This window comes from Poecilia reticulata, chromosome 2 (genome assembly GCF_904066995.2).
Source record: "Poecilia reticulata chromosome 2, P_reticulata-male-v2, whole genome shotgun sequence".
In the NCBI taxonomy this organism is placed as follows: domain Eukaryota; kingdom Metazoa; phylum Chordata; class Actinopteri; order Cyprinodontiformes; family Poeciliidae; genus Poecilia; species Poecilia reticulata.
Genome location: NC_088831.1, coordinates 34,137,538 through 34,163,194, shown reverse-complemented (window position 1 = coordinate 34,163,194; position 25,657 = coordinate 34,137,538). Strand labels below are relative to the sequence as shown.

Here is a 25,657-nt window from a genome sequence, read left to right as displayed (position 1 = left end):
GTGCCTCTCACATGCCTGTCCCTCTGTAGGCCTGTCCTGAATAACTGAATTTCAATGCAAACTCTGCTTCAACCACTTTAATTTGTTAGCCAGTTTCACTGTGATCACACCACCACACGCACGCACACGCATGCACACACACACACACACACACACGCACACACACACACACACACACACACACAGATCACTCAACAAAAATATTCAGTCAGTTAGATTTAAATTGAAAAAGTGAACAAATCTGCTTAGAAAAACACAAAAAAAATACCATGCAAAATGATCAGAACCCTTGGATGTTTCCACATCTTGTAAAGTACATCACCAGCTTTAATGCATTTTGTTAGCTGATTCTCCCACCTGAGCTGTAGATCTCTGTAGCTCCTGCAGAGTTACAATGAAGCAGTTTTTAATGCTCTCCCTGTCAGAGCTGTTGATGCCCTGATATATTTGCTGTTTTGCCAGATTCCATTTTCAGATGATTGACACAGGTGGGGTCAACTAATTAGGTGACTTTTGAAGACTAATGTAAGCACTAGACTTTATCTATGGGTATAGGTAGAGTAAAGGACACTAAACACAGAAACACAGCACTCTTTTTAATTTGTTATTTGGAAAAATATGAAATGTTTCATACTGTGTATCCTTGTCCTTCTGATTTATGATTAGGTGCTTATTTGTGTTGGTGCCTGATAAAATTTTACAGGGACAGTGCTGTGTATTTTCCAGGCACAAAGTGTCATGTCATTTTATAACACAAGCAAGTAACTATGTTACCATCAGCTGTCAAACAATGGTGTATATATCAAACGTGACTTAAAAGAAATTTGACTTTATAATTTGACATGAATTTGGACTCTGTCTCTTTAAGAACCCCCTGCTCTTTCAGACACTCTACCGTCAGCATGTCATCACAGCACTGCCTTCCCATTACTCCGCTTACGTTCTTTGGAGCTTTGGACTGAGAAGTAGATTATGATAAGCACTGCAGGTGCACAATCCCACCAGATGTGTGCAAATTGCTGCAGCCGCTAGTCTGAAGGAGCTGTGTGGGGGAGGAGTGCTATGTGAGGCGGCTCAGCCGGAGACCCCAGCTTCATGGAGGGGCTTTGTGGAAACAGGCAGCACTTTGCACGAGCAAGCGATTAAACTCCCCTGAATGGTTACCATGGGAGTTCCAAGGATTTTTTTCAAACATGCATGACAGAATCAAGGTATGTTTTTGTATTTGTGTTGCCATTATAACATGTTATAAAGCTAAAAGAATTGTTGATATTACATAATACCCCTTCTTTAAGGGTATACATTACAGTTTCTGCTTGTTACATAAAAAAGAGCTGAAAAAGCCCAAGCAGTCTAAATACCTTCTTAAGGCACCATATTTGAGATTACTGGAACCCGCTACGTGGCAGGAGGTAAGGGCACTAATGTGTCTGTTGTGATGGTATGCAAAGACCCTTCCAGCAACAATATAACAGCCAAACACAAACATGCAACATAGTGCGCTGCATTGCCAGAGGGTTGTTCCACGCTGGGATTTCAATGAGCTGTTTGAAACCAGAGGCTCCCAACATGACACTATCTGCATCATGCTGATGGTGCACAGACCGGTGTGGAGAATTTAGCCTGAGGTGCTCTTATATTGTGAAGGGAGCGCATTTGTGAGCTGAAAACTAATACGGAAGCATATCCGGCCACACCTTTCTTCCAGTTTGAATGGCGTTTATAAAATCAGCCCACGTGTGTGTTAATGGTATTAGGATTGACTTTTTACTTTTTTTTTTTTAGGATTGACTTTTAGAAAGCGAAATTAAAGTATGAGTATTTACTCATACTTTAATTTCCTTTCTCTGTTAAATTTGCTTCCCCGTCTTTGAGCTCACATCCTTTTTACAAACACATACTAGAAACACTCACTTTTTTTTTACTTATTTCCTCTAAACTTCATATATCAGTTTTAGGAGCAGGCTCCTAAAACTCCAAATATACACACACAATTCAACGCTCCCCATCCACCTTATTTGACCTCCTCCCTAAAGAAAAATGAAGAAAAATACTAAGGTTGTTTTCTGCACACTAGACACAACTATCTCTCCAGTTTTCTGATCGGTTTTCTTAGCTTGTGTTTGCCACACTAATATAACTCTTTGTCAGAGTGGACAGTATCTAAGTGATGTCCTCCAGATGAACGATAAGTTGCCTTGTATTAATTTTAAGATTAGCTTTCGATTCTAACTTTTAATTATTTTGGTGGTGAGATCTGTCCTTTATCATTAAAGTGTTGGAATAGAAATATTTATTCTGTATACTTATGATGTTAAAAATGTCTCCCTTTTCTTCAGGCGTCAGACTGTTTTTTTGGAGAGGATATAATTTAACACTTTTGATAAAACAGAGATGCCATAAGGACAAGGAGCTTTTCAGATCTGGCCAGACTCCTCATCAACCGAGCCTGTCGCTTTGGCTAAAGTCCCAAGTCTGAGGACTGGTTGGCTCACAGTAATGGTTACATAAGTGTCACGGAAGTGCCATATGGGAAACTCACTGGGGATGAATGCGTAGGTTTAAATTTCAATACATGTCACACATCTCTATAGCTGCTTAGTGCTCCCCAGTATCTATGTCTTGTTATATATTTTTTTGCTAAACAATGTAGCATTAAAATACAAAAGTCACTAGTTAAGGTCATTAGTTAAGCAATATCAATGTCTGTACTATGATATAATAACAAAGTACCGCAGAGGATCCTTTTGCCAATCATCATGAATTACACTTAGTGTTAATTAATTTTCTGTCTTTAAATCTATTATTGTAGATCGGAAGCTGAGCCCTGGTGAAACAGCAATGATTCTAGACATGCTGTGCTGAAAAAAAATTAGAATAATAATATGACAGTAAAAAAGAGAGACATGAATTCCAAGAATTGATTCTTTTATCTATTTACTCCCCTCAAGGTTATCTGTTTGAACAGAAATATCAGCTCAGAAAATGAATCACAAACCGAAGGGGAATTTTCTTAAGGGAAAACAACTTTCAAGGCAAGGATGCCTGTAGGCAGACATCAGGACGCTTTCCGAGGCTTCTTCAGACTAAAACAAAAGTATGATGTTGACAGAATGCTATTTAATAAAAACCTAAGTGTCCTTTTGTTCCTTTTCATATTTAGCTTTATTGATTACTGTGCTCTATGTTGTTTCTGCATCTCTGTTTAAATCAGTACGAGTACTATGAGCACGAAACTTTCACAGTGCCATGCATATATGTTCACACCTGTTGAAAATGTTGAGATTTGCCACATCACAATCAAAAGCTTCAACGTTATGTCAGAAAGCAATGCACAGCAGTAAAAAAAAAAACGGTTTTCAAGGTTCTCTAGAGACAAGACAGAATCCAGTGCATCCATGGTCTGCAAAAGGGACCTAATATGTACATACCGCAGTAGTCAACTATAAAGGAAGGCAAATAAAATGGCTGACCACTTGAGGTTACAAGCGAGGTGTTGAGAGTGTTAAAGTAGCATGATGGGACATAAGGTGTGATCTATGGTAGAGCTACAGGAGCTGCAGAAAGTCACAGCTCAGGTGGGCGGAATCTGACAACAAGATAACCACTAGGTTTGCTGTGAACTCAATAAATCTGGCATTTGTGGAAGAGTGGTAAAATAAAAGAATCTTTCGAAAGAAAGCCTTATAAAAAATATATATGATAATAGAAAGTATGCTTGACATGAGCTATATGTTTGGAAGGAAACAAACTCTGCACATCACCATGAACACACCAGTCTCCACTTTGAAGATTGCAATGATGTCATCATGCTTTGAGAATGCATTTCTTCAGAAGGAACAGAGAACCTGGTTTGAGTTGACAGGAAGATAAATGTTCCTAAATATCAGAGAGTCCTGGAAGGAAACAAGTTAGAGGCTGTTAGACAGAGAGAAGGTCCACTTTCCATCAAGATAACAACCTAAAGCCAGGGCTGCAGTGAAATGGTTCATTTCAATGCTTATAATAGGCTTAAAAGTACACTAAAATCCCTGCAGAGCATGTACCTCACTTTTAAAGTCACTGTTCCATTTATTTTTAAGAGGCGTCAGTTGAGAGAAACCCTTTTCTTTTCTGTGACAATATTTCTGTCAGCAGATGCTCTCCATCCAGCCTGCCTGAGTTTGAGCTACTTTGGAAAGAGGAATGGGCAAATGGCTAAGTCTCTGAAGCTGTTGGACACATCTCAACTACAGAGAATGTTCAAACCTTGCATGGGGTCTTTGTCCGATTGCCAACAAATAACGTTACGCTGGTCTATCATAAAAAAATTAAAAGAAAACACATCTAATTTATGTTTGTAATGGGAGATAATGTGAATAAGTTTGAGCAATATGAATACTGTACTTGCATTTTAACCACCAACCATAGATAGATAGATAGATAGATAGATAGATAGATAGATAGATAGATAGATAGATAGATAGATAGATAGATAGATAGATAGATAGATAGATAGATAGATAGATAGATAGATAGATAGATAGATAGATAGATAGATGGATGGATGGATGGATGGATGGATGCAGGCGAATCAATTTGACTTTCTGTGTTTACCCCATGTCCAACCCCGTTATGTCCAGGAGTCAAATTCACCCTTTATTCTCCTCTCCATTATGTATTCCTCACACTCAGAAAGTATCCGTATGGCTGTCACTGATATGTGACCTGTGAGTGGTCTCGGAGCGCCCACGTCTCTCGTTGTGGAGCACCAAATGTTCTCTCAGGCATCGGTTTGAAAACAATAGAGGGAAAAACAATAGCAGCGCCGATGCGCCATGTGTCCACGGTTCAAACTGACAGGCATGTACGGACCACAGAAAAAAAAAACCTGCCTAAGAACCTGCGCTGTGATAAAGGTGGACTGTTCATTCACTAAGAAAGAAAGAAAATAGACTAAAAGCAAAAGTCGTTTTTATTTAAAGCTTGGCGATCTATAGTTGAAATTACTGTAATTTGCGGTGAACAAAGACATCTCACTCACCTCAGAAATACAACATATTGGCGTTCTCTTCTATTGTCATTTTCGCAGCTCCAAAGCGCAAAAAAAAAAAATAAATAATAATAATAATTAAAAAAAAATATCCCCGTCCCTCGTCGAACTTGGTTAGCTTCTCCAGTCCAACATCACGTCTCCAAAGCACGTGGAAAAAACTCCAGAAACCTCACCAAAGCGAGGATGAAACAAAGCTCAACTCCTCTTCTCTTTCCTTCACTCTTGGCTTCAGCTCCTCACTCTCTGACCGCCTTTCTTTCTCTGCACAGACAGACAGACAGACGCGCAGCCAGTATAGCTACTACCTCATATATTATTAAACACCTTTAATGGACAACTGCGGCGGATGGACGGAGGGGGGTGGGTGGTGCAAAAAAAAAATGGAACGATGCCTTTCGATATTTATTCCGTGTTTACATCATGTACCCAATTATCTCCATTCAGAACCATCAGAATGTGCACTTCCTTTGTGCGCCCAGTCTCCCTCTCTCTCCCTCTCAGCGGGTTGAACCATTCCCTCAGCGCAGTAGGGGGGACGATAGGATCTATTCATAAGAGTGTATGGGAACGAATGGGTTTGGTGACTCGTGGCCAAATGTTGTTATTGTCGTGGGATAAAGAGATGGAGGAGCTGTGAGGGTGATAGGAGGGGAGGAAAGGAAGAAAGTGAGAGAGGGGTGGGAGAGGGGAGACATGCAAGTAACTGAATTAAAGTGGAAGATTTTTAAGGCGGTGATCTATAGAAATGGAGAACAAGAAGCCAATCTGTACAAATGTTCTACTTTGGTGTGAAACGGGTTCCGTCTTTCTTTGTTGTTGTTTTCTTACACTGCGTCATACTGGAGACTGGGTGATACCCCGCTTCCCCTGAAACGACGCCTTCACACACCATTTGTTACCCCCCCCCGCTCATGTATAAACAGAGGTTCTCTCAAGCATCCTGTCAAGCTCCACTGTGCAACAAATGTATAATTACACCCCGCATCCTCATGGTGGAGACGTAAGGAACCAAACAAACAGACTGCTGTCTGTCTGTTCCTGCGAGTTCAGGACCTCGGAGAGCTCCAATTTAACTCAACTCCACCTGTTTACCAGTTGCGCTACCACGGGATAATGGAAACACCCGCAAATGTGGTGCCCTTCTTTCAGGCAGCATATTTAAAATTCAAATGCATTTATTTTTGGTTTCCAATGCTTCTTTTGTCTATTTACACCTAAAAATGTAGATTTCATACTCAAAACTCCATGAAATTTCATCACTTGACTATAAAGTAGATCGGTCATCGTGGACTTTTGCTTATTGTATCTGTTTACTCTTTTCCGTCTGATCACACTGCTTGTTCTGTCTGTTCTACCCCACAATAAATTAAAGGTTGGGGAAAATAAGCGACGTGCTGGTAGCGCCCCCTCCTGGAGAAAAGTTCTCTACTTGTTTGGAAGCCAGGCACATTTTGAACAAGATCAAACCTGTTGTTTTGTTGAACTTGCTTCAATACTGACCCTATTAGAGAAGACAGCAGGGGTCCAAAGCGCTGCTTGATGAGAAAGCGGAGCTGTCAGCTCGTGTGGTGCTGAAGCAGCTTTTTATTCTTGAGCTGCTGGGACATCAGTCTTAATTATTATCAACCTGATGCAAGAACGTTGTGAAAATAAAAAAAATAAATAAGTAGAATGGACGTTAGCAGAATATATTTAAAAAAATCATAGAATATTTTACAGGTGTATTGTGTATATTTTCAGTTACACTTTAAATCTACTCTGATCGAATTGAAATTCTTTCTAACCTGTGCTTTTTAGAACACATTTTATACAGCTATACTTGAATAGCTTGTTTAAATATGTTTTAGGGAATTCATTTAACAGATGAGTTGCTCTTTAGAGATAGCCTACTTTAGAAAAAAAAGCCTGTCATGATCCTTCATGTTACATAATATTAATAGCTGACTCAAGCTGTAATGCCGCACTACTACCGTAAAAAAAAACTGATCAAAACAGTGCGTGTTCACTTTAGATTTTGAAAGGAAATTAATACCTCCCCGCCCCCGCTTCAATTTTTATAAAAGTAAAAACATAATTCATGCATTTTCCTTGTCTGTTTGTATTTTGCGCACGTTTACATAGGTGTTCAGTTTTTCTGTGCAGACAAGAGGAAAAGCGAGAGTATCTGTACCTTTAAGATCATCGCTCAGCATCCTCCTCCTCTGTCAGGGACGCGCGCACACGTACAACAGCCCAACATTACAGAGAACAGGCTACAATCACGCTTTGCCCACACATCATCATCATTATTATATAGAAGGGAGAGAAAAAAACATCTCCAATTTGCATTTGTCATCGTCTTTTTCCTATTTGGACATTGATGCCTTTGCCTCAGCGGTCGCCGTAGCGGTCCAAGCGATCAATTTCCTTCCCTCCTGCATCCAAAGACTGATCTGCGCTGCAAGATGGCTGAGCTGAATTTGGGGAAGGGGCTGACAGCTGGGAAAGTGGCCAGCAACGTTCAGAAAAAGCTCACCAGAGCCCAGGAAAAGGTAATGTGTGCCCCGCCATCTGCCTGTTTTTAAAAAAATACATGGGGAATTATGGTGGTTAGGCCTTTTACGCGCCTCGGAGCAGCGCTGCCGCATCCTCCGCTGAGGCGCAGTGTCGCATCACGACACCATAAAAAGAGCAAGGATGACTAGTTTGTGGTTGTTCGTTTTAAATACGTCCTGTCCTTAAATAATCTATCGATGGACAAGTGCAAATTGCTTATAAAGTGCACCTCAGTGTAGGCTCACGCATATTTTAGTCTTATATGCCTGGTATTTTAAAAACCCAATGGTATAAAAACAGCTAAACGAGTGGATTTTTCTCGTTTAAGCTCCACTCATGCACAATGTGTATCATTTCAGCACTAAACGCTTACGCTTTCTGCAGGAAGTGACATATAATAGGCCTGTGCTTTCAAGCACCTGCACGTTGCGCAGAATGAATGCGAGGTGGCGCTGTTTGTCTTCCAAAACACGTGTAAATAGGAACAGGGCAGATGTTTTGTTACTTTATCTGCGTATTTTCCCGTTTAATGTAATTGAATGTTTATTATGTGTCTTCATGTCCTTCACTGTCATATGAATTGCAAAAATAGTAAAACCTTATTAACATATTTGCATGTTGCCACAAAACAACACACGCTAATTTATTCTGGTGGGATTTTATGTGGTAAATCGACGCAAATAACTGCCTAACTGTGAATTACAAAGAAGTTGTTTTAATGAAAAAGAAAAAAAAAACTTCTGAAAACTGTGACATGCATTCATATTCAGCCCTTTGACTTCAATTCATAAAATCCAGTAACCAAATGCACCCACAGCCACTCAATTAGTTAACAAAGTCCATTTGTGGCATCAGAGATTTTTTTAGAGAACATTTGTGAACAAGTTAATCAATGAACACAGTTACATTTGTTAAACTAAAATGGTATGACATAAATGCAAATATACTAAGTATGGTGATCCACAAGGCCGGCAGCCCTGGCAAGGAGAACATTCATCAGAAACAACCAACTTCTCCATGAAATCTCTGGGGGAGCAGCAGTGAGCTATAGTTCAGGTAGCTGTTGGGAAAAAAAGTAAGCATTATAATGCTCCATATAAATCTACCTTTTATGAAAATCTAGAAAGAAGAAATTAAATTTTCAAAAGAAGCCAGTAGAATACCCATTTGCAGTTTTCCACAAAGTCATGAAGTTGACACACTAAGCAAGTACAAACATTTATTGGGTCAAAAAAGAACAAAACATTTCAGCCAACAAGCAAAGTGTTATACATGCAGAAAACTAACTGCACATCACCCACCATCTCCTCGGTGCCATACTGTGGTTGCATTATGCTGTGGAGATGCTGAATCCCAAACAAAATTCACATTGGAAAATGCGCACAAAATTTAAAAACATCTCTTTTTACAGACGCTCTTCATCCAGTCTGACTGAGGTTGACCTGTTCATCACAAATCAACGGGGAAAATGTTCCCTCTCTGGATGGGCAACGCTTGTATAGACATACTGCAGAGAATTTGCAGCTGTAATTACAGAAAAAGATGACTATACAATCCATCATAGTCAGTTCTTGTGAGCACACAAGTGTAGCTCAGCTCTTCTCTTTTTAGGTTTTGAAAATGTCTGTCTTATTCTTTCCACTCTAGATTTATATGCTGCTTTGTGTTGTCAATCACATAAAATCCAATTAAAATGCATCGAGGTTTGTGGTGGCTACATGCACTCTCAATGTTATGTTTACTGATCCATCTAATATTAGCATCTCCCTGGTTTTGATCACTCATTTCTTTGTTTGACAGGTTCTACAGAAGCTTGGCAAAGCAGATGAGACCAAAGATGCTGCTTTTGAGGAGTGGGTCATCAACTTCAACAAGCAATATGTGAGCCTACATGCATACACTTTGTTACATGTACAAGTTACTGAATAAATCAGTGTAACATTAGTTAAACAGCTGTAACACATATTTTAATTATGGACTTATGTTAAACCTCATCATTAGACTGAAGGCAGCAAACTCCAGAGGGACCTAAGAGCATACCTTGAGGCAGTTAGAGGTACGGTCACATCCATCCAAGTCAAGCAAGTCTGACCATCATTGGGGGAAAGAAAAAATCACTTCCGCTTATTTGCTTTTTGTTCATGTGTTTTAGCTATGCACGAGTCCTCCAAGAATCTACAGGCCTGTCTAGGTGACATGTATGAGCCGGACTGGTATGGCAAGAATGAAGTGGATTCTATTCTGGAGGTCAGAAAGGATTTTTCTTTATTGTGCTGAAGTACACCACAATGGTCTTTGTGTCTGCATGAGGGGATGAATTTCTTTTCACTCAGAGGTCAGAACTAACATTAGCTGACTAGGTGTGAAAAATCTATCCTCCTGGCTACTACAAAGATTCTGGCTAGCAACAGCTGCAAAAACCAGTGTAAAAGGTTAATGGCTAGAAATACATGGGGCATTCATTTTAGTTTTATTTTTTTAGCAGGATAATATGCTATGAATCATGTTTACAGCATTTACAATATTGTAATACTAAACATAGCAGTGATAAAGACTAAGAAAATGTACGCTACAGATCACTGCAAATATAATTTTATTGAGCAGTAAGAATTTGTGCTTACTGTGAGAGAAAAAAGGATCAAGCAATGAAACGTGGTGGTCTTAAAATGTAGCAGCAGTCCTACAATATATTTTAGAATAATCTGGACTGGCTCTGACTTTAAACAGCAATAAAATAAATATTTACATCAGAAAAATAAAAGGGGTGTCCACTTTTTGATCTTGCATACATTTTTTGTACAAGGCTAGAGCAACATAGCTGTAGCATGACTTTTATTCACCTCTTAGTTGAAACACAAAGAAGGAAAATATCCTTTGTATTTAAACGACACAGGAGGAAAGGAAAGTTGAATACTAGAAGTGGTGGAAACATTGTCAGGGTGGATTAGATGGTTCAATGAAATCTGATGTTTGACATTTTTGTTCAGTTTAAGTTTGAACAAGGGAATGTGTTTTTCTTGAAGCATGCCTGATCTTCAAGAGGAAAGTATTATTTACAATAGCTTGATTCTCTGAATTCTTCATGATATAAATGTTGCAGTGCATGTTTGGTTTAAAATGTTAGAGGGGAAATAAATAATTTTGTGTTTTACAACAAAATATTAAAAGGAAATACAAGAGGGATCAACAACGCCTCTTTGAAGACTGAACTATATAAACAGCAAAGGCAGAAGAATTTGTGAAAAATTAAGTTATTTTTCAACATAGTTCTTTTTCTTAGCATTTTAAAACCACACAAAAAAAAACATAAAAAAAAACAAAAAACAAAGACTGACCATGCCGCTTCTCATGACTTTGTAAATGTGTAACACTGACATTAGATTGTAACGGCATGCCTTCTGTTATTGTCTATGACTGTGCATGTTAATCCATCACGCAGGACTGTGATGTGCTTTGGACTGATTACCATCAGAAGTTGGTTGATCACGCTCTGATCTCCATGGATACCTACCTGGGTCAGTTCCCTGATATTAAGGTAAGCTGTGAATTCATGACCTCAACCCAGGATTAGTTGCATTAGTTGCCGATCCACCGGCACCCTGGATTGATTTGAATGTAATTCGTAAACCCAGAGCATTATAGATAAAGCAGGCTATGCATATTTTACTAAACTGAGATCCAAATAAAGAGTAAAACGTGTACTGATGAAGGTTCTGTCTGCAGCTCAACACTTACTGTGGTTTCTTTCTTTCTTTCTTTCTTTCTTTCTTTCTTTCTTTCTTTCTTTCTTTCTTTCTTTCTTTCTTTCTTTCTTTCTTTCTTTCTTTCTTTCAGGCTCGCATTGCAAAGAGAGACAGGAAGCTGGTGGATTACGACAGTGCCAGACATAACTATTCTGCTACACATAAGACTAAGAAAAAAGACGGAGGCATTAAAATTACAAAGGTAAATGTCATTTATTTATTTGTTTCAACATAGGCTGCAAATAAAATGAACATAGTCTAATACGAAAATATGTATCCACTTTTTTAGCCGTCCACCTTGTTGGAAAGAGCCACTCCAGGTTGGGCTCAGGGTATCTTGTCTGCACACAACCTTGCTCAGACCAGTCTCTCCAAGAACCAGGTATTCTGTAGAGTTTATGGACAGTGATATTACTTTATAAAGAAATCAATGTAATAATATCTCAAGATTGTTGTTTTTTTATTACAATATTTTTTGCTAAGCTAATTAAAGCCAAAATATGCTAAATCGCAATGAAATAGTCTTTATACAAATACTGATATCAGACAAATTGGAATGGCTGGAATTAACTTGATTTACTATTAAACATTTAAAAATGCTAGATAAATTCTCCATTGAATAATGAGTGCATATTGTTTTTGTATAATTTATTTTAAAAAAAAATCACATGAACTATTAGCAAGTATGCCTGTGTGCATGAGTAGTGGATGGAAAGTTGCAGCCACCATCTGGTTGGGTGCAGCACTTCTTGTTATTGACATTTCCAGGATTATGTAATATGCAGTTAAAGAGCATTGTGAACATTTCACCTCATCGTCTGTTGTCTCTGTATCCACTCCTATGTCAACAGATACATAATGAGGAATCATAGTTGTATTGCAGCTGCATTATTGAGATTTGAAAAAAAAAAAAAACTCTTATGAACGTCATGGAAGAAACGTAGTGCAATAGTATTCAGAATCCATGATTTTTTTTTTTTACATTGTCATATTATAGCCACGACCTAGTTTGTGACTATAGCAGGTAGCACTTCAAAATAATAAAAGAAAATATATTTAATACATAAAAATAAATTTGAAAAGCTTAGACTGTTCACTAGGCTTCCAGGGATGCAGCATGAGTGAAAAAAACATAATTAAGTTAATACGTCTTAGCCAACAACGTGGGTGTTTGCTTGTTTGTTTGTGTACTTCAGGCTGAGGAAGAGTTAGAGAGAGCCCAGAAGGTGTTTGAGGAGATTAATCTTGACTTGCAAGAAGAGTTACCTTCACTCTGGAACAGGTGTGTAATTTTTCTGCATATAAGTGCCTGTTTAGATTGTTTTATTTGCTCACTAAGATACCAACCGAATATTAATGCTACAGTTGGATTCAGCAGTGACATTGATATCTCTTCCTCTCTCTGCTTTCTCCAGTCGTGTTGGATTTTATGTCAGCACCTTCCAGAGTTTGGCGGGCTTTGAGGAGAAGTTTCACAAGGAAATCAGCCGGGTAAGACCCTTCTGCAGACCTCCAGTACAGACAGGGCTGAGGGTGGATACGGGAGTGGATTAGATTACTGACACAGTATATCAGGTGGTAGGTAATGGAAAATGTTGACTACGTGAGACAGAAACAGTCTCGCATCAGTTGATCTAGACATGTTGAAGTGTCTGCAGGTTTTATTCTTCTACCTTAGCATGAGATGTGTAAATAGTGTTTAATGAACAATGAAAACTAGGCAAGGAAATAAAGGGAGTTACATTTGGCAGTACATTGTCAGAAAATACAAAAGAGAAGAGAAAAAGCACAAGATAGTAATACTGGTGTCGCATGAGGCAAAATACTTTGAAATGATGAAATGCTTTTTGGTGTTGGATGTCGCATTTCACACTTCACTCTGATATATTTGCAGTTGGATCAGGATTTGTATGATGTGTTGGAGAAATTGGAGAACAGCGACACAACCAGGTTGGTTTCTCGTATTTTAATAAAACTCCTAAAGGCCTTCTAGTGGGTTTGATGAGCAACAATCATGAAACAGTATACAAGGATCAAAAGAAAGACACCCTCAATTCACTGTGTGCTTGACCTTAGTGTCAGGAAATGTTGGTTCAAGTTGGCAAATAAACTGGTGACCTCTAAATGAGCTTAAGCCAAGCTCAAGTATGAATAACAGATTCTGCCGTGGCCTCATTTATTAACAAAGATTTAAAAAATGAGATTTGTGGAAAGCTAAGTACACTAGTATAATGCCAGCATGCATTTTTTAAATAAAACCAAACAAGTGTCAATGTAGTACAAGCAGTTTAGATTATGCCTGAGAGAATTTAAGGAGTTTTTTTTTTTTTTTGGACAAGAAGCATTACTTTGTTCCTTAATTTAGATTTGCAGCTCAAATCATTTTGAAAAAACTTATCAGAGTAATCATCTTCAAGGTAGTATATCTCTGATTTTGTATTCCTGACCCTTGATAGATGAAAAACTCTGGCTGATTTTTTACCCAGCACAATAATTAGTGGTTTGTGTCATATAAGTCAATTTTTTTTAGACCTTGTTGCTTGTTTGATAAATGTGTATGGATAATGAGGTTATTACATGATTAATGTGAAGAGAAATCTTACCCGACACATATCTTGCGCAAGACACGCATCTTGTGAAAGATACGTGTCTTGCACAAGATATCATAAGACACATATCTTGCCATATGTGTCAACTGACACCTGAATTTTATTTTGGCTTAACATGAAAAAAATAGATAACATTAATAAATACATCTAGCACTGCGAAGAAAGGAAAATCAAGCAGTAACCCAGAAACCCCCTCACCTTAACTTCCCCTTTCAGAAGGACTAGTGACCTTGGCACAGCATCGTCAGGACCCAGCAGGAGGTAACTGGCAACAGTTGTGGTAACAGCGGTGACACAATGTTTGTCTGTCCTTCTAACCTGACCTGTCTGTACAGCTGGTGTATGTCAGTCAGTCTGCAGATGTGGGTAATGTCAGGGAAACCGATGCTTGATTGTGGTAGTGATTTCACACAATGAGGAAGTTGAGTGCTTGGAGATGGAGGTAAAAAAGGAGCAGAGCAAAACCTGCACATGTTTATTTGATGCCCCAACAGGCAAGAACAGTCCGCAGTAATAAATCCACAAGATGTTGCTTCTTTCCCCAAATGGGACTTGAAAGTTATTAAATAATGAAACTGAAAAGAGATGATTCCATGGTGTTGGCAGAGCTTCACCTAAAGGTGTGTGTGAGGAACACCCCTCAGCAACTGGGATGAACTATTACATGAGAAACGCCTCAGTGAAATATTTTATAACTTTATCAGATCTGGTAATGTATCTCAATAATAAAATACAAGCATCTCTCTCTCTTATTATGCTACTTCATTAAGAGATTTGTTGACTTTAAGACGTTTCCAGGTTTATTGCGTTAATAACTTTGACCGACACCAAGTGGATGGGAGCGACTGTCAACTTATATATAGTGAATAATCTCCTCAGCAGTTGCTGTTCAAGTGTAGCAACAGGTTTTTCAAAAAATACATCTTTTTTGAAAAAGATGCACGATTGGACAATGTTGCCTGTTGCAGCAATGATGTGCAAGTGTATGCTCGGCTCTTTAATTACCTAAAGCTTGGAGTTTGTGTTCATCAGCGCCAGAATATTTTCCCTACAACAGCAAATGCGTCTCACACTGCTCACATATAAGGATTTACTGGAGGCACCAAGTCTGCTTGCATGATAGGAGATGGACGGCGGAAACGGATGCTCACTTTTCTTGCATGACAGCTTTTACAGTAACATGTTCTGCTTGGACTCTTGTAGAGCATGCCCTGTTATCTTCCTCAAGTCGGTTTAACTTTTGACAGCTGTTCAATAGTTCTATACTATACTTCTATACTTTCATATTATCTTTTTCATGTCCTTTTTTCTTAGTGAAAGAGAGGACTCTAACCACACTCTCAGACCAGGAGGACCACCTCCAATCCCCAAATCCCCATCCAAGGTGAATTTTCACAGATGTTTCCTTCTCAGAGTTGAAAGAGTTGGGCCTTAAAGTATTTCTTATCATGAAATATTGCTGTTTTTAAAGGGCAAGTAATATTGTTTTTCTTTGTCTTTTACACATTTTCATTTTCAATTGTGTTCATGCTTGTAGATCGTAATAAAAAACACATAGTTTCTGTGTCAGTGATCAAGAAATAAAAAAAGAAAACGAGATAAAAAGGAAAAAGAGGCAGCAAAAGGTTGCCTAAACCATAGAATGTTGTACTTGTGGAATGAAAGGAGAAATAGCAAAGTCTCCTGTTGTAATGTGGTTCATGAACTTTATGTGGTTCATATAGTGATTTATTAATTAAAGAGGAAAGAGAACAGGAGAAATGTTATTTGAGTTCAGGAGCTTATAAAACCGAACAAACCGACACCCTACAGGGGAATTTAAAAGTGCTCTTTTTTCACCTAAATTCTAGTTAAGACCAGCAGTGCCTCCGCCACCTAAGGTAACCCCATCTAAGGAACTAAAAACTGAGAACATCATCAGCCTGTTTGATGCTGCAGCAACTCCTGATATCAATGTCACCTCTCCTACAGAGGTGAGTAGCAGCTCTCAATAAACCGTAAACCAGCCCTTTAACTTTCCTCTTTTCCAGGACAGAAGACCCAACCATTAATTCCTGGACTCCCAAAAACATATTCTATTCTATTCTATTCTATTCTATTCTATTCTATTCTATTCTATTCTATTCTATTCTATTCTATTTCCCTAAGTCGTTGACCTTTAAACCCAGTTAGCCTGTTCCTGTCATTGTCAGTTTGACAGTCCTGCAGTCAACAACCTGTTGGATATGGACCTGGAGTGTTTCAGTGAAGCAGCCAAAGTCTCCACAGTCTCTCAGGTGGACCATTTATGGCATGAACATAGCGATCGTAGAGAACTCCACCGTAAGATGTGCCAGTCTTTACAAGGAATTTCATGTTCTGCTCAGATTCCCCTGCAGTTTATTTTACAGTTTTTATGAATGGGCTCATCCACTGTCACATTGCTGTTCCGATTAAAGATGTCAGCCAAATAAATATAAAACTTTTGGTGACATATTAAACGCTTTACATATTGTGCAAATGGCGGTTGATCTAAAATATATAAAATATATGAATTGGCGTGACAGTTCTGATAGAATATGAAATTGCTTGGTAAGCTTGGCACAGTTTGAGGTTTTGCCTGCTCTGCTTCTTTCCAAAACAACTAAACCCGAGGTGGATGATGGCATGACGATCTTTTTAGACCTGCTTCTAGTGACCACTTCTTTCTGCTTTGGCACTATGTCCACGGATCACATTTGGCATGAACTCCAGACTGTAGCCCTGCTGTGATGTCATTTCTTTCTCATTGGTACTGGACAGATCTAATATGACAGTATTGTAACCTATAGGTACTGGTTATTTATATTTATAGATTATCATTCCAGCGATGAATATAAGGAAATTTGATTGAGATTTTTTTTGTCTGAAAAAATGCATATTATCTTAATTAATGTTTTGAGGTGTGGAAATCATGTGAAGATGAAATGCTGGTTTGAATATAAAGATTGTTTGTATCCAAGCCTTTGTTCAAAAACTTTAGATTTTCCGTGACAGATAGTGTAGACTGGCGCCATTTTGGGTGAAACAAAGTTGTTCACTGCAATGATTTACACTGAATAGAACACAGTAATTACTTCAGCTTAACAAGAAACTCAATTGACAGATTAAAGCTTCAGAAAAATATTTATCATCATCATAATAACACTGAAGGAAAGCAGAACCAGTCAAAAAGTATACTCTGAATCTCAGGATTATTGTGTGACGCTCCAGAAGGCTTTGTCGCTGACACCTTTCGTACAAACCCTTTTTTATGCGTGCAATGATTAATCCTCCATGATTTAGAGCTCCCTAAATTATTTTCTTCTCTTCTTCTTAAATCTAGTGCTGTGGGCTTGTAGTTTCAGAGCATGGGTCCTGCTGTGGAAGTTTTACATTAAATTCAACAGAAGTTATGAAAAATTATACTGTGATGCTCATGTTGTCTCTCTATTTTCCGCAGCCGGCTAACTGGGATTCATGGGTAAGTATAGCATAAAATGTACAAAGGTTATAAAGAAAATATGGCATGTGCTCAAAATTGTTACTTACAGAAAGATTTGAAGATGTATGTATGAAGCAGCAATGAGTTAATTAACGTTGTGAACCCATTCACAAGTCACACCCATATCTTTTCCATTGTGTTTCTTTTGCATTGTTCCTTTTAATATAAGAAAACATTTTCTATGTTTTGGTCTCACTTGTTTTTCCCAAATCTGTGTGAGTTTTGTCTTTTGTCTGCAGTGCTCAATGTTGTAACAAAACACTGAAGAAATTGTCTTGCAACACAAATTGAACTTGGGAATGTGCTCGAGTCAATTCAGTTTCAAATTGACAGAATACTGACTAGCAGTAAAATGGGTGACTCACTGTGCAGTTTCACATTTCATGTTCAGATTTTACAGCGTCACGATAAAATACAGAATGTATAAGAGACTAAAACTCAGACATCGCTTGTTTATTTCAATATAAAAAGATGTAGTTCTTTATCTGTGTGGTCTGGAAGAATTTGTAACTGAATTCCCTCCTTTCTTTGGTTTTCCTTCATATCCTCGTGTGTTCACATGTTTTTATAACTAAACATGTAACACTTACTTACATGTGACCTTCATGCTCACATGTGACACACATGGATTGTGATTTTTTTTATTTTATTTTTATGAAAGCTTAGTGAAGTTGCTCACAGTCTTCCAAATTGCTTGTCAAGAATTTATAAGCAGCTTCCCCAAGCCTTGCGTGTTGGTAGACCATGTGACCATCAACTAACCCCTTTTTTTTTTAAATCCTGCCACTGTAAAAAGAAATGTGTCTCAAAAACCATTGTGTACTTGTATATCAGAACTAAAGATAGAGCAAGCTTTTTTTCAGAAATGTTCTGATGATACAAAGGCACTAAGACCACACCTGCAACGCAAATATTCAACATTTGTTTTGGAGGTGAAACAATACTTCTGTTTTGCATTTCTGCTTGTTTCTGCTGCCCTACCTGTTTTTCCTTAACCTTTGGTTATAACTGAACAATATCTGTAAAGGTTAATACTTTATGCTAAGTTCTTGTAACCTAATATGGGTGTCCTTATATCTGCTGCAATTAAAAATTGCAAAACTAATTTGTTCCACATTAAAGTAATGCAGATAAATTGAAAAGTTCTGTGTGAAATTTCTTCTATTATGAATTATTAATAATAATGCTTTTTTAAGACTTTAAGTATGTGAAGTATTAACCTCATTACTTACTGTTTGATTTTTTTATTGACTAAACTCCTCTTTTGACAATGAATACATACAACCATGTTTCCAAAAAGTTTTAAATCTGTGTGAAATTAGCAAAAGGTGCAACATTATCATCATTTTGCTCTTTTAATTTGCAAGAATGCAAAACGGCAGAGTTTAGTTTGTTAGTTTGCTTCCTATTTTGAATGAATTAAGTAGACCAAAAGTTTTTGTCAGATTTTACATTGAACCAAAACAAATGCATCATCTTTTCCCCTCTAATATACAAAGAATATGTTTTAACTGAGGGCAAATATTTATCTTTGAGGACAAATTATTCTTTCACCACAGTGCGCAACTTTTTTGGAAACAAAGCAATAACCCAACCCTTTTGAACCCTTTTTTTATATCAGATCTCACTCCTACATTCTTCTTTGTACAGTTGCATCTAAAATTATTCAACCTTCATTTGCTTTATTGGTAAAATATGTAAACTTCAAGCTGTTTGCAATAAACAAATTAAGAAAATGTTATCTATATAAAGAAATCTCTTCATGGGGTTGAATAATATTGATACTGCAGTCATCATTGAACAGAGGGTTTAACCCTGACTTTTGAAGAAAATCTACGAAAGCCCTAAGGGGACATGGGTAAACAAATATGTTGGTTTCTTGTATTGGAAGCACATGAGAGAATAATGTTAAATTTGACAAGAGATATAACTTACCTTGTCTTCTTTGAGTTTTTTTTTAGATGACATTATTAAATTCATATTTTCGTAACGTTATGCAGCCATTTTATATTTATAATATCTGGTGTGCATAAAGATCAACTTTTTTTTTTTACTATTATTATTTGTACCCACATCCCCTGAGGGGTTTTGTAAAAATCCTGGTAATTGGTAGATATACTAAGTTTTGTTTAACTAATTAAGCTGTTCTTTTTCCTGCAAACTCATGGAAAATGTCAATAATCATCCTGACCTTAATATTCATCTAATTTTTAACAGCCTTCATTGTGTATAGAAAAAACAAAAAAAAAAACATGTTCTTTTCTTCTGACCACTTGAAACCTGACCCTTACCCTTCAGTCGGAGGATGCAGACGCACAGGAAGAAGAAACTCAGAAGCACTTTGACCCTGTTGCTGCTGCTACAGAGGCCTGGGGTGACGATGGTACACAACCCATCCGCTATGATCCCATAGCAGCAGCCTCAGAGGGCTGGGGGGATGACGGAACCCAACCTATTCGCTATGACCCTGTGACTGCATCGCAGGAGGGATGGGAGGATGATGGGAGCCAGACGGCTCACTACGATACAGTAGAAGAAGCCCAGGAGGGATTGGGTGACGAAGTAGAGCAGCCTGTCAAAGAGGAGCCAGCTGCAGCTGAAACACCTGCTGATGAGGCTCCGTCTGATGTGGTTGAGGAGGACAACAGTCCAGCTGCTCCCGAGCTGGATGAAAAAGAGGGTCAGGTAACTGCGGACGTAAAAAAAATGGAGAGATGCATCTGGACGAAAAGAGTGGATGCATCAACCATTAACAAGGAGAATTGAGCATGCAGAAACTAACTAAATGTATTTTGCAAATACATGTTGACATGGAATAATTTAGGATGCATCTGGACCAGGTGTGTAGATGCATCAGCCGAGGTTGAAGAGGTCAGGCTGAAATAGAAAAAAAGAGACATATGGTTTCAACTGAACAGTTGGTTTCTTTTGCTGATAAACAGCGTTGGTATGCAACAGCATTTTAAAATGAATCATGCAACTTATTTTGTCTCTCTTCCTGTGGTGAAGTTTAGGTTATAGACTTTTTGGCTTGTGGTTTTGTCTGTCCTTGTTTCGTTTCCGTCTTCACCCGTTCATTATTTCCTCGTCTTTCATGGCCTACTCCTTCTCTCCGTTTGAAATCCCCTAATGCTTCTTGCTTTTCTGGTTTCAGGAAGATTCCTCAGCACCAGCTGCTGAACCTGAAGCAGAAGAAGAAGCAGCAACAGAGGAGGTGTGTGAAGAGGGATTAATCTGAGCATGGAGTAGAAATGTTGCTGTTAGATTTCTAGAAAATGTTAAACAAATGAGTAAATAAGTGTTTGAGAGATGCAAAAATCTTTCCACTGAACACACAGATTCTCCACTAGCCACACTATATAAAAATAAGATCAGAAGAAGTGTTCTGAAAAAAGTGCCTATTTTTATTTACCTTGTCAGTAATTCTTGTGTCACACCTGCAGACTCCGACCACAGCAGCAGAATCAACACAAGATTCATCAGAGACTGCAGACATGCCTCCTGGCTTCCTGTTCAAGGTAACACACACACACACACACACACACACACGCACGCACGCACACACACACACACACACACACACACACACACACACACACACACACACACACACACACACACACGCACGCACGCACGCACTCAAATACAAAGACTGAACAGCCGAGGACATAATAAACAGATACATTTAAAAAGCTCATTAATATCAACCTTTGTGATTAAAAAAAAGGTCCAGGTGATGCATGATTATGCTGCCAATGACACGGATGAACTAGAGATGAAGGCTGGTGATGTGGTGCTCGTAGTCACCTTCGACAATCCAGATGAACAGGTACGTGACCTCATTATCTCTGAAATAGCAAAGGAATCCCACCACATAATGTTGCCACTAAATCTTTAAAACCTTTTACTAACACCACTAAAATAGCTCTTATCATTGTGTGACAGAATACATAGAGGGAAAATACAAAATCATTGTCACTGTTTTTCAAATAATGTTGAAGGTAGATGATTTTTCCAAACTGAAAAAATAGCTCAAATAAAGAACTTCTGGCACTGCACATGTATTAACATACCAGAAGCACAAAAGCAGCTGTGTCATTTATTTGTCCCGTTTCTTCCTGTAGGACGACGGCTGGCTGATGGGACTGAAGCAGGACGATTGGCAGCAGAAAAAAGAAAATGCCACTAAAGGAGTATTTCCTGAAAACTTCACACAGAGGCTGTGAAAGAAGGGGCACGTTCCTTTGTTGATACTCTGTTCCTCTTGCCTATTTATGTCCTTCTCCTCTCTTCCCCCTCAATACTGTATCCTACCAAGGACTTTGGCCATATAAACAGAGCTGTGATAGCCCTGGATGAAGTCATGCATTTCTAAGATCTGCTGCACTGTGGATCTTTTTATTTACGTTTCGTTTCTGTTTTTTCATGAACAGATGTAGCCATTCCGTGGGTCTGTTTGCCATCACACTGCCCTGTATTTGAGGAGTCCTGCTCATTCAGGATCACATGTACTGATAGTAACCTGTTCAGTGGCTACATTGGAAATCAATTTCTGATGACTCAATCTTTGTCGTGTCATGTCGCATCAACTGAAATTTAAGATTTGTTATTTTTGTGGCAGATTGAGAACCGTGTAAAATACGTAAGATGTTGCCAGATGTACTAGAAAACCCGAAAAAAAAACATATTGTTGTAAAAAGTAAGTACATCCTCTTTCAGTTACAAGGTTTACTTGAGAAGGACAGTGCAATACGTCCCGTTTTAGTTTGTTAATAGGCATGAACCAGTTATCAGTGTCAAGGTGTATTGAGGTTTTAAAAAAGTAGAGTTAAAAAAAACCCCACAAAAATGTTTAGCTTTACCACTCATAGGTTTAAAATTATTTTATTAAGATGTGAGGGAAAGTATGAAACGCCATACTGACCGTCCCCCATGTGGTACCACACACTGCCAGACAGCTGGCTGAAAGAAGGCTCTTACCCTGCTTCCCCTCTTACAAGATGGTGAAATTTGGCTGTTTGTAGGTATTTTCAGGCATGAAAAACACAGACAGTGAAGTGGACTTTTAACATAAACCTTTTCCCCAACTAAGCTTGAGAGGTTAGATCAACATAATTTTCCTATGCAGTAAGATTACAAAGCCTCTCCTGAATTTTGAGGTTGTTTATTTTGGACTGTTTCTTGTATGTAAAATCAAATTATCAATATATATATATAAATGTACAGTAGCATTATTATAACTATAATAAATCAATACCTTTTATTGATTTAACAGCTGTACAAATGTGCTTCTGGTCTAGTCTAAACAAAGCCAATTAGATCATGTTAAATAATTTTATTTTAAATATTTTTAGGCAAGTATGGCGAAACTGTGGAAGTCACAGTTCATACTTGCTCAGTTCCCTAAGACCTAGAAATAACCTAATGTTTTTTGGGGGATTAAGTTCTGGTGTTGAAGTGAATGTGTTGAAGTGAAAGAGGGTGTACTTTCATTTTACCTGTGAATATAACATATAATAAGACCTAAATTTTGCTTTACAAAGATAAAAAGGGGCAAAAGTGCTATTCTCTAGCTGACCAAATGGGCAAAAATGTTCACTTATTTGTCTAGTTGCAAAAGAGTAAAATAAGTACCATTCCAGAAAATGCAATTTTATTTAATCAAAACTGAAAGCTTTTTTCAAAACTGAAATGAAAACTTTTAATAATAGTCCCACCTGATCAGTCAAGACGCTTATCTCATTGCTGGTGGAGTTAATTTGATTGATGATTAAACTCCTCACACATCGCCTTCAGGACATGTCCAGCAATTCCTATATTCTTACTTCCATTGTTTACTTGTGGAAAAGGGGCCTGTGGTTGTTGTTGTGTTAGTATCGAGTCTCTGGTGGCATAAGTACAATCCTGTTGTAAAAAAAAATAAAATAAAAATCAGATAGTGACAAATGTAGAAAGCAGCAAATTCAGACAGACAACGGGACTCCAACATCAACAGTTCCCCGAGAAGCTAAAAAATAGAAATCTCTATAATATATTTTGAAATAGTTTGAAGTTGTGTGGTATGATCTTGTTTTCACATGATTCCAGATATGCATTGCTCAGGCTGGCCATAAAGCTAGCCAGCATCACAGAGAAGCTGCTGCTGGTAGTATAATAGATGACACACTAATTGTAGTCAAATATATAACAACTGAGCCAGCCTAACTCATAAAAAAAAAAATTAAAAATGTGCCGAAAACAGTTTCCTCTGTTTGCATAGAGACTTCTAAACTCCAATGCAGATGTTTAAGATTATGCACCAGAGCAACTTCTTTTATTTTTATACGCTGCCGAGCAATGATTACATATAGCCTAGTGTAACTATGTCGACGTAATTGCCAACTGAGGATGATCTGGAGTATTTTGTACTTATCTGGGGTTCACTGCTCTCAGTGTAGATGCATAGATATGTAGTACAAACCCAGTCGTTCATTCAGTCTCTAACTTAAAAGTCTCAAATCTCATTAGGTTATTAGTGTGTAATAGGCACGAGAGAGAATGGGAGTGAGTATGTGCGGCGTCTGAGGAATGCAAATGTTTATCTGTAGGAAAATATTATTAACAATACCACCACCACTTACAGAGGAATACAGTCAACCGCATCAATGGGAAGGTTTTATGATGTTACAGAGGCAAACATATGGGTCTTTTTCCACTGGCTGGTATTATGGTTCCAGGTGTTATAGTGCATTTGTTGTGTATCAGTGTAATTTTTTCCAAGCTGTGATGACAGATACATATTCTAAGAAGACATTCATATCTGTATGTGAGTAACTGTGAGCATGCTGACTTTCCACGTGTTGTTGTGTGAACACCCTTAATTTAAGGCGGTGATACTTGGGTCACTTTTGAGGCAGTTGCAACAAGCTATTTTTTTTCTTTCTATATTTTTTATTACTTTTTTATGGCTACTCTTGGTAGAAGAGATGGTGCGGGCATTACATGGTTTTCTTTTTCAACATTTTCTCATAAATTTATCCTGTTTTTTTTTTTTTTTTGCTTTTTTTTTTTTTCCCCATCTGCCGTGCCTCAAAATGTTTCTAGGTATCGTGGTCCAAAGCAGAGTTAATTATAAGGGAGGCAGGACTCATAGAGATAAAGTTAATACAACCAGACTCAGGTGCACAGATTTTTTTAAATGCTTTTCAGTATTTAGCCACTGTGGATGTGAATTTTTTTTTCAATGTGTATTTGAAAAAAATAAAAAATTCTCAAATGTGAGAATAACCACCTTCATATTTGGGTAAATCACACAGTCATGCTTTGTTCTCAAATTTTGTGTATGAATTGGAATGTTTTACCTGGGTCTGGTTCTGTCTCCAGCTTTATGGATCAGTCTCTAATGGTGGTGTCTGGGATATGACAAAAATATTTTTATTTTTTTTCCCTGTACCTAAATGACCAGTAATAATAAAGATTACTTAGAATCTGCTTTACTGTTTTTATCTTCCTTTGCAGTAAGTGTAATCATGTTTAGGAGGAAAACAAACATATGATTTATCTCATAGTCACATTTATTGATAGGTCATCTTTTAAGCAAACTGGTCTACTGTGTCTTGCAAAAGTACACCCTTCTGTAAACTTCTCAACAACTTTATTTGTGACCTGTCTGCAGTGTGATTTAGCCTTCATGAAGCCCATCGTAAAGCTAAGGTGAACTCTGAAATCAAATGAATGCACAAAACTTCACTTAGGGGCATTAGGGTAAAAAGATGCATGTGACACTTTTAAGATTTTCAATTTTCAAATTGCAACAAGAAAGAATAACAGTTATCCTTTATTAAATTTGGTAGTACATCAAAAAGGAAACAGTCCAAGTGGTTTAAATTATTTTCCAAGTAGCTGCATTTTATAGCAAATATGTGGAGTTCCAGCAGAGTGTGCTGTTTTCAAATAGTAACTCTTCATCCTAGAAGAAAAACAAAACAAGCCCCTATCATCCACAGCAGCAAAGTGGAACTTCACATGGTGCTGCTGTCCTTGGTACTGAAACCAACAAGCAGACCACCTTTTAACCACAGTCATTCATGCATTGTCTCCATTGTGCTGGTAACAATAAGTCCTTTTACCAACAGATAGTCAGTCGTTGGATGTCGTTTGAGCAAGTATAATGTGTACGCTTTTCTCACTTGGACCGTAAAATGTAAAAGGCAAAAGGCAAAAAACAAAACAAACAAAAAAAAAATATTTTCCC

At 37.9% G+C, this 25,657-nt stretch overlaps 2 protein-coding genes across 6 annotated transcripts in view; one reads left to right on the top strand and one right to left on the bottom strand.

Moving 5' to 3' along the window:
• tmem198aa (transmembrane protein 198aa) overlaps window positions 1–5,990 on the bottom strand; it is a 34,968-nt gene extending 28,978 nt beyond the window's left edge. The window contains exon 1 of the mRNA XM_008403895.3: window positions 5,024–5,990. The gene's annotated coding sequence lies outside the window, so the exon portion shown is untranslated. The remainder of the gene's footprint in view (window positions 1–5,023) is intronic.
• A 1,233-nt stretch (window positions 5,991–7,223) lies between these two features.
• bin1a (bridging integrator 1a) lies at window positions 7,224–24,894 on the top strand. Of its 5 annotated transcripts, XM_008403896.3 has the most exons (20): window positions 7,224–7,566; window positions 9,371–9,451; window positions 9,572–9,626; window positions 9,723–9,817; window positions 11,010–11,105; window positions 11,405–11,515; window positions 11,603–11,695; window positions 12,510–12,595; window positions 12,729–12,804; window positions 13,208–13,263; window positions 14,139–14,183; window positions 15,237–15,306; window positions 15,773–15,895; window positions 16,115–16,198; window positions 17,383–17,403; window positions 19,723–20,109; window positions 20,579–20,638; window positions 20,868–20,942; window positions 21,152–21,253; window positions 21,549–24,894. In XM_008403896.3, the coding sequence occupies exons 1-20, from the start codon at window positions 7,480–7,482 to the stop codon at window positions 21,648–21,650; spliced, it is 1,905 nt and encodes a 634-aa protein (XP_008402118.2). In that variant the 5' UTR covers window positions 7,224–7,479; the 3' UTR covers window positions 21,651–24,894. The 5 variants fall into 5 exon arrangements, with proteins under 5 accessions (XP_008402118.2, XP_008402119.2, XP_008402120.2 ...); XM_008403897.3 differs by lacking the exon at window positions 14,139–14,183; XM_008403898.3 differs by lacking the exon at window positions 16,115–16,198 and having other exon boundaries at window positions 7,225–7,566.
• Window positions 24,895–25,657: the final 763 nt, after the last annotated feature.